Source organism: Diorhabda sublineata, chromosome 9 (genome assembly GCF_026230105.1).
Source record: "Diorhabda sublineata isolate icDioSubl1.1 chromosome 9, icDioSubl1.1, whole genome shotgun sequence".
Taxonomy (NCBI): Eukaryota; Metazoa; Arthropoda; class Insecta; order Coleoptera; family Chrysomelidae; genus Diorhabda; species Diorhabda sublineata.
In genome coordinates, this window is record NC_079482.1 from 18,123,261 (window position 1) to 18,136,927 (window position 13,667).

At 31.0% G+C, this 13,667-nt stretch overlaps 1 protein-coding gene across 1 annotated transcript in view; it reads right to left on the reverse strand.

Annotated features, from left to right (window-relative positions):
• Positions 1-10,805, reverse strand: part of LOC130448631 (cyclic nucleotide-gated cation channel subunit A) — an 83,685-nt gene extending 72,880 nt beyond the window's left edge. Inside the window, exons 1-3 of the mRNA XM_056786072.1 lie at positions 10,541-10,805; positions 5,516-5,761; positions 1,706-1,874 (exon numbers count right to left, since the gene is read on the reverse strand). Coding sequence (XP_056642050.1) covers positions 1,706-1,874; positions 5,516-5,761; positions 10,541-10,591 — 466 coding nt within the window. The 5' untranslated portion in view covers positions 10,592-10,805. The remainder of the gene's footprint in view (positions 1-1,705; positions 1,875-5,515; positions 5,762-10,540) is intronic.
• Between the last annotated feature and the right edge of the window lie 2,862 nt (positions 10,806-13,667).

Below are 13,667 nucleotides of genomic sequence, written 5' to 3' on the forward strand. Positions count from 1 at the left end.
TGTTTATGTATTTTTTAACTTTTGATCACGTGGTTACTTTTTCAAAAAAAACTACTTTTTCCGAAATAATCAGTGTTATCTTTTTATTTTATTTCATTTTCATTTTTTTTTCTTATATACATGTCCCGAAGCGTAATAATATGGCTCTCGGCCTCGGAGGGCTAGGGATAATTGAATGTTATTATTAACCTCTCCCCGTTTAAATGAACGGAATTTCGGCAACTATTTTCCGGATTTCACTTTTTTTTAACTTTTCACAATTTACAATTTTTTGATGTTATCCGAAAAAATCTTTTTCATCAAAAACATGCAAGAGAAAACATGTAGACTACATAACTCATCACCAGCTGGACTAAACATAAACAGCAAAAAAACTAACGATATTACGACAAAAAAAAGAGAAGAATATGAAATTTTTTGTGCCGACAGGTATGTAATGAATATATAAGAAACAATTGGAAAAGAGAAAAAAGACATAGCGATTACGAAGAGAAAATGGAGATGGATAGGTGATGCATTAAGGATACCAACAACAAACAAAGTCAGAAAAGTATTCAATTATAATAAAACAAGGAAAAGTAAGTAAAAAAAGAAAACCTATGAGAATATGGGGACTATTGACAAATAACTTCAAGCCATAAGCTTAATATGGAGAGAGGCTACATAAATAAACGAAAACAGAAGGGAAAGGAGAGCCTTTTAAACCAAAATTGACCAAAAGCAATAAAAAGATGCATGAGAATAACGACCTCATTGTTTTTCCACATCAGCAGAAACATCCCCAGGTACTCTTTGGTCCACTGGGAGCTATATGATGATAATAATGATATTATAAATCGCATCTATAACATTATAAAACACAATATGGGGTTGAATGCTAACTGCAACGGAAGTTATAAACCAGCGTCTAGTCTAGTCATTCCACTGGAAAGCTAACATACTAGCCTACGGATCCAGTCAAAATCTTCTACCTACTAGACTTAGACATTTTAATTTTCGACTAAATCTCTATCAATCATATTACAATTGAGCCTTTGACCTACCGTCTGATGATAGTGACACTTAGTGAAAATATAATTGTAAATGTAATTGTAATTGTAATATGTAACATTAACCAACATAACATCAGTTATAGTAAATGACGGTCCCGGACATTCACCAACTCTACAAATAAAAGAACTTTTGGGGTAATATTTATGTAAATTTTCCTCGGTTTCTTTGATTATTTTTCCATCTAAAAATTATGTTTAATTAACACTCGAAATTATTTTTTCACATAACTAGATTTTTTGACAGATGACAAAAGAAACATTACGGAAACTGCTAATATAACCAACGTACCGAAAGTGTTGGCAGGAAGAAGAAAAGTCACAAGAAGAGTGACTTTTAAGTCGAATATATAGTGAGATGACAGTTGAGGTGATTAGATAAGATGGTAAATTGGATTGAGTTCACTTTATCAGTGTCTATTTGGATTTTCCATTTCTAGAGTAAGATTTTGAAAGAGAAAATTATGTTTGATATTTTTGAATCCTATCATGTTTGCATTCACATTTCTCTTTCCACTTGAAAACTGTTATATTCGAGATAATATTTCAAAATACGATCTATTTCATTGAATATGTACCTTTATTATTTTGTGGTGTTGTAAAACTATCAATTTTACTCGCTAATTGAATTGCTTTTCTAATTAACATACACTCACCTTCATGTGCGTGTACAAAGGCATCAATAATATAAATAACATCACAGAGATAATCTAATGTCCACCATAGAGGTCTGATTTGTAGTTTGTTATTCAATTCCCAGAAAACTGCTCTGCCCAAAACAAATATTACGTTGTAAAGAACTGCCAATGATACCACCATGAGCCACTGAAACAAAAAATTTCCCATTACCGATTCATTATAACATTTTCACAGTATAAGATAAAAAATCATTATAAATAAAATTCTTTAACTCATAATCATAATAGATCGTAATCTACGATAGATTTGTGATGAATCCAACTTATCAATTTAACTTTTTTTAGTACATTAATGTACTTAGCTTCAATTGGGTCGTTAGTTGTACTTTTATAAGAATCATCATATTAAAAATAAAATTTTTCTAATCACAAAAGAAATATTTATTATTTTCTTGCAACTCAAACGAAAGATACTGCTTCTTATATAAAATTTACCCAGAAGACAAAGAGTAAAAGTCTTTGCCTTGTTTTGGTTCCGACAAACATGATGTATATGTATCCGCAACATTTGAAGTTTGATGATTTTTCTACACTACTGGATTCTTAGCGAATGATTTTCTATTAATATGAATAGTTTCACTAATATGATGTTTGGCTCCTAAGATTGGTCTGCCAACTTACAAAATAGGTTAAAATAGCCTGCTATGAAGGTTGCTACTGAAGTTTTGAGATGGTGTAGAAAAACGTTGACCTCGCTATTTATTTTATATTTGCGGGAATAAGAAGAAATCATTGGGTACCAAACAAGGAGTATACAGCGGATGACCCATCATTTCGATGTTTTGACTGTTCAAAAACGCTTTTGTTCGAACTGATATGTGAGAGCTCGCATTGTCTTGGTGGATCATGATAGTTTAAATTTACTTTTTGACCAAATTTACTGCATTCAAAGTAGAGTAATTTATGATGTTTGTTAACTATTATTGAGAGTTCTTGGACTCTTTTCTACCGACTTGAGTATTTTATTTGCTGTTTTTATTTTGTATGTCATAGAATCATCCACGTAGGCTTCTGCTACCGACGTGCACTTCCAACTTCCTTGTCGCTTACGATCAACTGCATCTCCAACTCTTTCAACCAGCCATATGGCAGAGGATCTACGAAAGCTATATCCGGTGTATAGATTTGCATTCGCTAGTACATTTTTTGAATATTTTGAGAAATTTCCACTAATTTTTCGAACAGTTTATATTTTAGTGTTGGGCATGGTAATTGGTAGAGCTGATTGAAGGTCTTGTATGTCTTTTTATTTCGTTACTGCGACATGCAACCTTAAAACAATTCTTCAATGTAGCGAAAAATTCAAGAATTTTTACGTAATTTCTACTCTTTACCGTTGTTGCAAGGTATAAATCATCTCGAGCTTTTGGTTGATAACCATTCGTTCGTGAAAAGCACGCATTTTTAATATTCTCCTACATTATCTATTTAATTTTTTAATTTTAGCTTGCTGCTTATCATTGAGTATATTGTCATCAAGGACGAAGATTTATAGTTTTCGGAAAGTTTTGGAAAATAGGCCAAGAGGATGTTTCCAGAAAAAGAAAATACTTTATATGTCTGATTGCACTGTTTCCTTGATTATTTTTCATTTGAATGATAATAAAATAATATTAATAAGAAGCTGAACAATCTTGTTTTTTTAATTTAATTGCAAATTTACAATCTCCTCAAAAATACAGAGTAATTAGTAATTGATATGGTTTCTTGCCTGAGGCAGGCACCATCCATTGATGGGTCTCCGTAGATCACTCTATGAGGTCTTTTTCTGGCCAGCGTCTTTTCAATCTTCTCTGTTCCATTGGATCAGTGTAAAGCTTGGATATTAGTGGATTTTGATGGTTTTCGTTGCGGTTTTTATTTTTTATCGCTGATGTCTGAATAATTTCATTGATGGTTAAAATACGAAGGCCTGTCTGTGTATAATGTGTGGTTAGGTTATAAACTATGGGTCATTACCTATTATGCGAAGTATTTTAGATTGAAAAGTTTGCAGTATCTTGATGTTCGATGGCTTACTGCAACAACATAGCTCCATGTTATAAGTCCATATTTGTTTTAGGATGATTTTGTACATAAGTATCTTATTTTTCTTTGTTAACTGCGATCGTCTGCCGAATAGCCACTTCATATTTTAAAGTTTTAGCTTTGTGTTTGTCTAGATTCTATGTGTTTCTTCCAAGTTAACTTTTGGTCCAAGTATAGTTCAAGGTATTTTACTTCTGTTTTCAATGGAATCACTTGTAGCTTGTAATGCGAGAAATTAGGAATAATTTTGGCGTTCTAAATTGTGACTTGATTAGCGGTTGCTATACGATGCGACGACGAGTTTCTATTGGTAAGATTATTTGATTGAAATACGGTGTATATGATTGGCCGACAGGCAGTGGATTACAAAGTGGAAATTACATAGTTTGAATATCGACAGATGATGCGTCAGTTATGGTAAAAGTTGGACATTTGATTAAAGTCGAAAATCATGTTCAGTACATGACACCTACCTAGTTGTTAGAGATGTCCTTTACAAAAGCAACTCCAGTTTAGTGAATGTTGATGCTGAACCTAACCAATCTATCGATTGTGATAATGATGTATATGATGAAAATGACATAGAAACTGACAATGAAGAAGATAAAAAGATTACAGATGTTTGTGTTTTCCTACAGTTTGGATCTGTTGAAACTAAAATAAATTTGAATTATGCTAATTTATCCCTGCTGGTAACAATAATTAGGAGTGTCATAAAAATTTTCAAAGGATCTCCAACAAAAAATGATCAATATTTACAAAAATATGTAAAACTACATTTTTGAAAAAAATTGCATTTGCAATTGGATGTTATAACACGAAGGAATAGTTTACTTATTATGTTGGAAAGGTTTTACTAATCACGGTATTGTACCCAAAAAGCATTAATTGATTTAGAAACAAACTCAGTCTTCTCCGAAGAGGAGTTTCTATTAATTTTTGAAATTATTAATGCATTTTTACCAATTAAATTAGCAGTCAAAGCACCAAGCAGAAGAGATTCTAATCATCTTGTTGTAGCCGCGACGTTTAAATTTATGATTGACACGCTTGTTGCACAAAAAAGTAAAATAAGTATTGGATTGATAAATTCTCTAAAGTATGGAATAATGCGAAGACGAACAAACATATTTCAAGTTTTACAATATTAGTCAATGCATCACAAAACGAAATCTAAACGAATACAGATTTATGTACTAAGCTTAAAAAAGGTTCTATCACAAAAATATAAAACGCCTAGGAGTTAAAAGTGATGAAACAGACAGTTAAGATTTTGATCTTGAAGTTAAATATACACCAGTTACATCTCTCCCCGCTATTAATACTGCAACATTTTCATTAAAAAACAAATTAGAGAATGTAATTAACAAAGCAACGACGAATGTTCCAAAGCCAAAGAAACAAAACAAAAGATTAGAAATAGAACATAAACTTGAAAAAGAATTACAATTTTTGAAAAGCATGGACTTAGGGGGGTGCATCTAAAGCTTGTTTATGAATACTTGTTAATTATTCTTAAAAATAAATGTTTTATTGTTTAGTTATGTTTGACATATATTTGTATTATTTTAATTTTGTTCACAATCTTTGAAATAATACTAATACCGGTATTTTCCGGTTCTAAAAGCAATACCGTAATACTGTATCGAAAATTTTCAACGCAATGCATTTCCTAATTATTCCTTGTTCACATTTATTAGAATATGAACTATTATTATTCATTGTATACAATGAACTTACCACATAATGTGACAGGTTCGTGGGATCAACAACAATACGGTGTCCATAACAAGTGGGTCCGTTTCCATTGTCCTTATCGCCGGCGGTATTTTCCTCGAGATGACTTTTATCCACGAACCAATCCGGTGCGGCGCTCGATTCTTTTCTAGAAAATCTTCGAAACCTAACGGCTGCCTGGAGTGTCGATGCTATTTGGCTTAGCCGATTTCGAACAGTTGAAAGTAAACGATTCTGTTGGGAATTTTCCTGAAAGGCAAACAAAATGCTTATAGATTTTATCACAACATATGAAATGAGATAAGTATCTTTGTACTTATACAATTATTGAAATTGCGTTAGACATGGAATGATCTTTTCGTATAAGAGAAAATAGTTCACGACGAAATATCCGTTAAACATTAACATTCTCGTTTCATGATCCATTTTGGTAATTTTATACTTTTGCTCTAGAAAATCGAAAAATCATCCGATTTCGATTAATTTTTTTTAAATCTTCGTTTTTACGGCGAAAAAATATAGGAAATATCTCACTTGAAGATTTTATATATGAATTTAAATGTGGTCATAAATGCACTTATTGAGATATAATCGTTCATAACTTTTGTGCCAAGTATCAAATGAAGTTTATATATTTTTTTGTCAATCTACAAAAAATCGAATATTTTGAAAAATAATAATCACATAATAATGTTTATTTATTAATTATATAGTCAAATTATACTTATTTCTTTGGTCTACATAAAAAAATGATTATTTACAAAAAAAATTATGTACAACTAATGATTCTTGAATTACCTCAAAATTTGATATTTAGTTTTAAGAGAAATTGTTATTATTTTTAATTGGAAAAACATGATAAATCAACATTTTTGTATATTTTTTTATTAATTTGTTCGTTTTTTTGTGTAGATTATGAAAAAAATATATAACAACTCCATTTGATTCTTTGGAAAAAGTTATCAACAATTATACGTGATTGAGTGCATTTTCATGAACATTTAAAGCCCTGAAACCAATATAACTCTCAATTATTTTTATTCCCATAAATTTCTTCGCAGATCCGCCGTAAAAACGAAAATTTTGAAAAAAATTCATCGAAATCGGATGATTTTTCGATTTTCTAGAGCCAAAAAACAAGGGGACTGCGAAAATATAAAATTTCCTCCATTTTATAGAGTATGGAACAGTCAAGTGGAGTAAATTCGTTAATAAATAAATGAGAACGTGTTGGGAAATTGATATATAATACAGGGTGTGTTATGTGATAGAGACCGATACCAACTTTATTATTTTATTATTCATATATAACAATAAACATCAAACGAATTCCGCGCTGTATCAATTCTACAAAATTACAACTGGACGGGGCCAGCTTCACTGGCCATATCGCGGACTTGTTCGAAACAATAAATTGAGGTGAATGAGGTGTGTTTGGTAACTTTTCTCTATAGCAACTTTAAGGAAGAATTATTCACAACATTAAAATGTTTCTAACCTCTTCAGCAACCCTATTTCAAGCATAGGCGACAACACATGTTACATGTATTAAGTTGAGAGATTTCCATATGTTGCCATGTAAAGTGCTGCATCTAACAAAAAGAGAAGAAAATTATCTTAAGGAATAGGCGTAGAAAGAAAAAATGTAAATGTTGAAAGAGTCTCTTGTACAAATCTGGTCACTGTCAGGGTATTAGTGTTTTCTAGCTCTTTAGAAGCAATGAGGTAAGATTTTGGCAGGATGTCTTCGTTATGAACAGAACTAGCTTATACCCGCGGCTTCGTCGTATCGAAAGCTATATTAGAACCTGAGATATAGATCTTTGAATGTAGAAAAATTGCCAAAAACCTACAAAAATCCATAACTCCACATTGAATGTCCGCGCCTAGCTCCTCTCCAACTCAACCGATTTAAGTGTTCAAAAACTCAAAAGAAAGAAGGTGTTTCAGCGAGTGTTCTTAAACCAAATCGAAGTCTCTATCTTGAATAGAACCTGTGATATTGAGGATAGAGCGTGTGTATGTGAAAAACTCCCATAAGTAATGTACAGGGGGAAATCGCATTTGAGTATAACTTGAGAATGGTGAAAATTAGATGAAATCCGATGGTTGATGGCTAATCTGTACATCAATACCTTTCATTGAAAAAAAAATTAAGCAAATCGGTTGGGTAGAACGCCTGAACGGACTCGGAATGGAAATCATCAATTTTTTTAATATATATGATTAGTGGTTTCATCATAACGTATGTAAATGAGTCCATTCCTAATATTTGTCTTAATTTTCTCAATTACCTCCGAAGATAAGGAACTAATGTCATTTTCTCGTAGTATTGATTCACCTGCTACATTTAATTTGCAATACATTTGGAGACAATATGTGAAGTTTTGATTTCAAAGCTTTACAATGGAATATTTGATGTCACCATTGCGTGATGGTTAAATATGTCTTGTTCAATCAGCTTTTTAGATAATGGTTGGAAACATTGTCCACATTGCGTTAAGGTGAGTTGTGACACATAATTCTACTCTTTCTATCTTTATAATTTAACCAAAAACTCTATAGAGCACACGCCACTGTCTGTGGCATTAGAAGTTTTGCCCAATTAAAAGATGATTCTTATTTTTCAAACTCGTTACGCCGCTCGTACGAATACCCTGTTGTTAATTTTACCATTTACCGTTTTGATTGATTAAACATCAAAAATTCTGCATTTTGACGCATGTTAATAAAGTCCATATGGGCTACTGCCGTACGAATATCCCAGAAAAAAATATTGAAACTTTTGACCAAATTATTTTAAAATTTTATTTTAAATTAAATATAGTCTAGTGAAGAGTTGACATAAAAACTTTGTTTAACATACTAATATCTATTCATAATTTTAAAGGAATTAGCAATGTTACGAACAATCGATTTTATATGTTATTAACGTGATAATATTTTAAAATATGCAACTAGAAGCAATCACAAACAAGTACCATACATTTTTATTGATAATTATGCCTAAATATGCTGAACAATAACACAATGATAATTGATAGTAAGTAATAAAGTAACGAAAATCAATCTTCGTGTGCTTATGAATATAAATTATATTTTTAATTGATAACATTGCCTAGCGAATATATTTAGCGCGATGTATTCAATATCTAGCATTGCTCCTGATTGTCACGTTTGATACAATCACAATTTTAGTTTAGAAGCTTTTTGATTGATTTAACCTTGAATAATGATGATTATTAGTTTTAATATGAAAGTTTTTCAAAAATAGGGGAGTGAACAAGGAGAAACCCACATAATAAAAAATGAAATTAGTACAAAAGAATTGCAAAAATCATTACAGAAAAGGTACTAGTAATATTACTTATAACGATAGATACGATAAAAGCAGTAAAAGTGAAAATAAGAAAAGTACTAAAAATTATAATGAAGAAAATATTTGACACAGGAGCAGCTCTAGAATATTGGTAAGTGGGATTACTCACATCAATATACAAGGAAGGTGACACAAAAAATCAGCAACTATAATAGAGGATTACTAAAGTCAACAAGATATAAACTATATAGAAAAAAGACTAAGTGGCGAACGGAAAAGAAAGCTTCATAATGAGGATTGAACGATGCAAATTTCATAACTTGACAAGTACCTGAAAAAGCAATAAGAGAAAACGGCGAGTCAATAGAAATAACATAGAAAATCCTAGAATACGGAGGAATATAAGAAAAGATAATAGACGAAGTGAGAGCCATATAATAAATTTGAATATTGGAAAATGGAAGACATAAAAATAACAAAAACTAAATGCAGATGATATAGTAATAATACTATACAGGTAATGAATATGATAATAAACGAACACAAGACAGACGATGATAATAAGCGGAAAGATAGAATAAAATTAGAAAAATAATAAATAAAGCAGATGAAAATATGTTAATACCTTAGCTTGAACATAAGAGCGAAGAATGGAGAGCATTATGTTATTAACTTATACATTTTATTCATATTTGTAATCAAATTTTCAGACTCAAATTATGTGTGTTTTTTGCTCTTAATATTCTATTTTGATTGGAAGGCCTTCATCTACAATAATTAATTAGAATGAGCATTATGATTTCCACATCAAAATTAATATTTTTTTACGGAAACACTGTTTTTTGAGGCAAGATATTGAGCCTCTTTCACCCTTGAAACTTAATATAATATATGTTTAGGATAAATTTTACTTGGATACTAAATTTAAATATTTTTTTTCTTTCGTTGTCATGTCTAATTGTCAAAAATTGTATTGATTCAAATATTATCGCATGACCATTAAAAATTGTTTCTAATAAACATTAATCTTGATATTTTTTAAAATTTCCTCAGTTTTTTGCTCTTTTTAGACCTTTATGTATGTCTTTCTTGATAAATCGACCTCATTTTTGGTTTGTTATGATCGAAAATTAATTTCAAAACACAGGTGAAAAGTAACTTTCTTTAAAAAAAAACCTAAAATCATGATAATTCATCACAAAAAACATTTTTTAAAATAGAAAATGCAATTAGGAGGTACGTAACGGTAACTTATTACCTGATATTGTAGCTTGCACAGGGGATTTATTTCTTCAACAGTCATTTTGTTTGTACTATGACTAGAATTAATTTGTTTAATAATACAGAATCATCAATAAATTTACTAAGAATGTTAAATGCGAACTGACGTATTGAAATCAAAGAAAAAATTCAAAAATTCATTTTGAACATGATATTTATTTGAAAAATAAGCTTCAATTGAATTTTAATTTTAACGAGAATATAAAAAATACGTTGCCAGTAGATAACTTTTTGATCAAGTACTCATAAATAGATAAATATATTTGTTTGACGTATGTTTAAGTTGAAAATTGTATTTAGTATCAAACGAAATAAATGATTTTAACGAACAAAAAATTGTGTGCTTACAACTTGGAAACCGATTGCCCGATTCTGGAACACTCCGTATATTATAATCATAACACACATACACCTATTTACCTACCTACCCCATAGTATGATCCATCTGTCGGTGTTATATTCAACCTCACAGTTACCATCTCAGATATCGGTATGTAGTGTCATAATCCTAAATGTCAATTTAATCGAACAAATGGAAGGCACGTGTGGATTAATCACTGACAGTCGAACAACAAATCTTTTGCCATGATGGCTACCGATCAACTGAATGCGTGAAATCGAACATGATACTGCGAATAGAGCTACGTCGATAATGGCAATAATTATGAAGGATATAAGTGTCAATCGATCCTTTTATAGATTGTTCATTCATTTATAAAAGTATATACGGGATGATCATACTAACTTCGCATGCCAGTCGGCTATAAAGTTGACATTTTCATAGTGATTGTTCCTTCAATAACTATCCACACTGGTAGTAAATCCCATGCTCTCAAAGCAAAAATTTGTAATTTCGCGGAGATTGATAACAAGTATTCCTTATTGATTATTATTAAGGAAATCTACCACGTAACTCTTCTACCTTTATAAAGAGGGGTGTGCGATCTTTAAATTAATATGATGTGTTATTTATGAGTTTTCAACGAGCGGCTTGAATTGTACCTATGTATAGACCGTTATTTGGATAGCAAGCATAAATGGAATACCAAGAAGACAGTTTCTAGGTGAAGAAAGTACTGCCCGAATTAATTAATAGCCAGGAAAGTAGAATATTTATGGGGACAATTAGGAGAAAAAAACATTATATACACATAAACATTATATATTTGCAGATGGAGCTTGGTCTTATGAATCAAGTTATCAATGTTTTGGATAGTTAGAAATAGTCCAAGCGTTTCTAAATACTTTTAGTAACAAGTTTCTTCTTTTGTTTAAAAATACTTGAATATTTCTTAGTCTATCTTGTTAATTCTTTTTTTGCCATAGTAGTCTTATGCTCTACTTTACTTCCTTGTGTCCCTTATCACAATTTTCTGATGACTATAATACAATCGATTATTTTTTTTGCTTTCCTCCATTCTAAATGTATATGCGTGGATATTAGAACAATCAATAGATTCCTAATAACTTTTTTAATTCCTAGAACCCTATCATATCACGACTTCTCCAGTTCTTTCTTGTTGTCTCGTTTCTAGCGTTTGTTACTCTTCTCTTTGCTAGTGTTTCATACTAATGAAAGTTACGGTTTTGTGACAACGGTATATAGGTGTTAAAATTTTGCGAGGGAACTATTTTTCATGTTCAAGAGGGTAACCCTTTCTACAATCGAGTAATTCGAGTGGTGCCTGCGTGTGGAGATGCCTGTGGATATTGATCTTGAACTTCTGTAGGTTGTAGTGTTCGAGAAAGTCGTGTCTTGGTAGCTTAAACATATTTCCCTAGATTTTAGTCCATTCTCTACCACAATTGTAATAAAATAACTACTGGAGTGACGAATATAGTACTCGTGATATAACAATGTAATTATTTAGTCAAATACTCGAATTTTCACTCTAAAAAAACTTACTAAGCAATGATAAGAAGCTTCAATATGGACTTTTTCAATATTTCATTCTATTACCGTTGATACTATTGACCACGACTGTGTTGATATTTTAGGCGAGGAATAAATGTTTATTTAATTGTTAAAATCATCTGTTAATTTTTAGTATCAAATAGTAATAAGTGATATAAATTATTCTAATCTAAATGATAATCTCTCTAGGCTTTTGTAGTTTTCTTTAATACAGGATTGGGTCTTGTTCCTGTACATTTTGTATTTCAGTAACACAGTAACGATCATAGTAACTATTTGAATTCCCATCCTTCTAACTTTGGAACGCATAGATTATTTGTTGCAAGAAAAGTTATTCAAGTTAAGCCTGGCACGTTTGCTCTTCATATTCGTTCTAGGTTTTGTTTGTTCTTATTCAGTATTTTTAGTATACAAGATATATGACCTTGACCTTGCTGCTAAATACCACGGCCAAAATCGATTCTATCAATCAGTAGTTTGCGTCTTATTTTCAAACATCTATACTTTATTATTTAGGATCTTTATGTAGTCATTATTTTTGAGAAGCCTCTGTATTACTTCACTCACTAGTTCATAAAGAGATTATTTCCTCGAGTATTTCCTTTTCTATAGAGCAAATTATATTTAAAATGGAAAATCCCATCAGTATTTTCCATTTTATGGCTTCAAAGCAAAGAATCTGTGTAAACAACGCAAACAAGAATTTTCATTGTTTTTCGTTCAAGACAGAATTTAGAGAGATTGATATTAATTGCACAAATATTATTTTTCATATACTTCCCACGAAAAAAACATTAATCTAAGATTGATTGAAACTCATATTTCACTCGACTTTTATATCTTTTATTATATATCTCATATCTTTGAACTGGCTACAAAATTGACCGGAAAGTTCACTAAAACGAATATAAGTCAACCCTCATAGATAGATTGTATTGTGCTTATATACTTAGTGTTATTATTTAAACCAATATCAATATTTTATCTATAGTCATATTTACAAAAAATAATTCTTCTTCTTCACTAAAACCGATCAAAAAGATTCATGTACATTTTATAAAGCTCGAGGACGTTATGTTATGTTAAGTTATACTCAGATTAGCTATATCGACATCGGTACCCTACTATCCTATCGTGAAATTATCCATCGTTTTGAACACTATTGGCGGTCATGTGTGTATATACAGGAAAAGTTAGGACACCAAGAAGATTTATCAACCGAGGAGTACTTCACCGAGCGTCAAGGTATGCGCTACTAACTATAGGCTGCATGACAAGCAATTGCATGCAATTTCTTGCAAGGCAAAATATTGCATAGATGAATACTGCAAGTCTCTTCGAATTACATCATTGCTGCCACTAACAAATATTAGAGAATTAAACAAATACCTAGTAGAAAGTAACTAGATTTCTCCTTAGAATTGCAGCTTGCAGGTAATAAAATTGGTACCAGAACCAATGATATTGTAAGTTCTTGAGAGATCTTGCATGAAACAATCACCTGAACTTCATCTACGCCTGCTTTCTATCAAGAAATATTGCGCCTTGCATTGCATTACATCATACCAAGTGGCCTTATTCGAGAAAATTTTGCTTCTGCGAGTCAAATTTGTGATCAAATATTTGATGATAAATCTTTT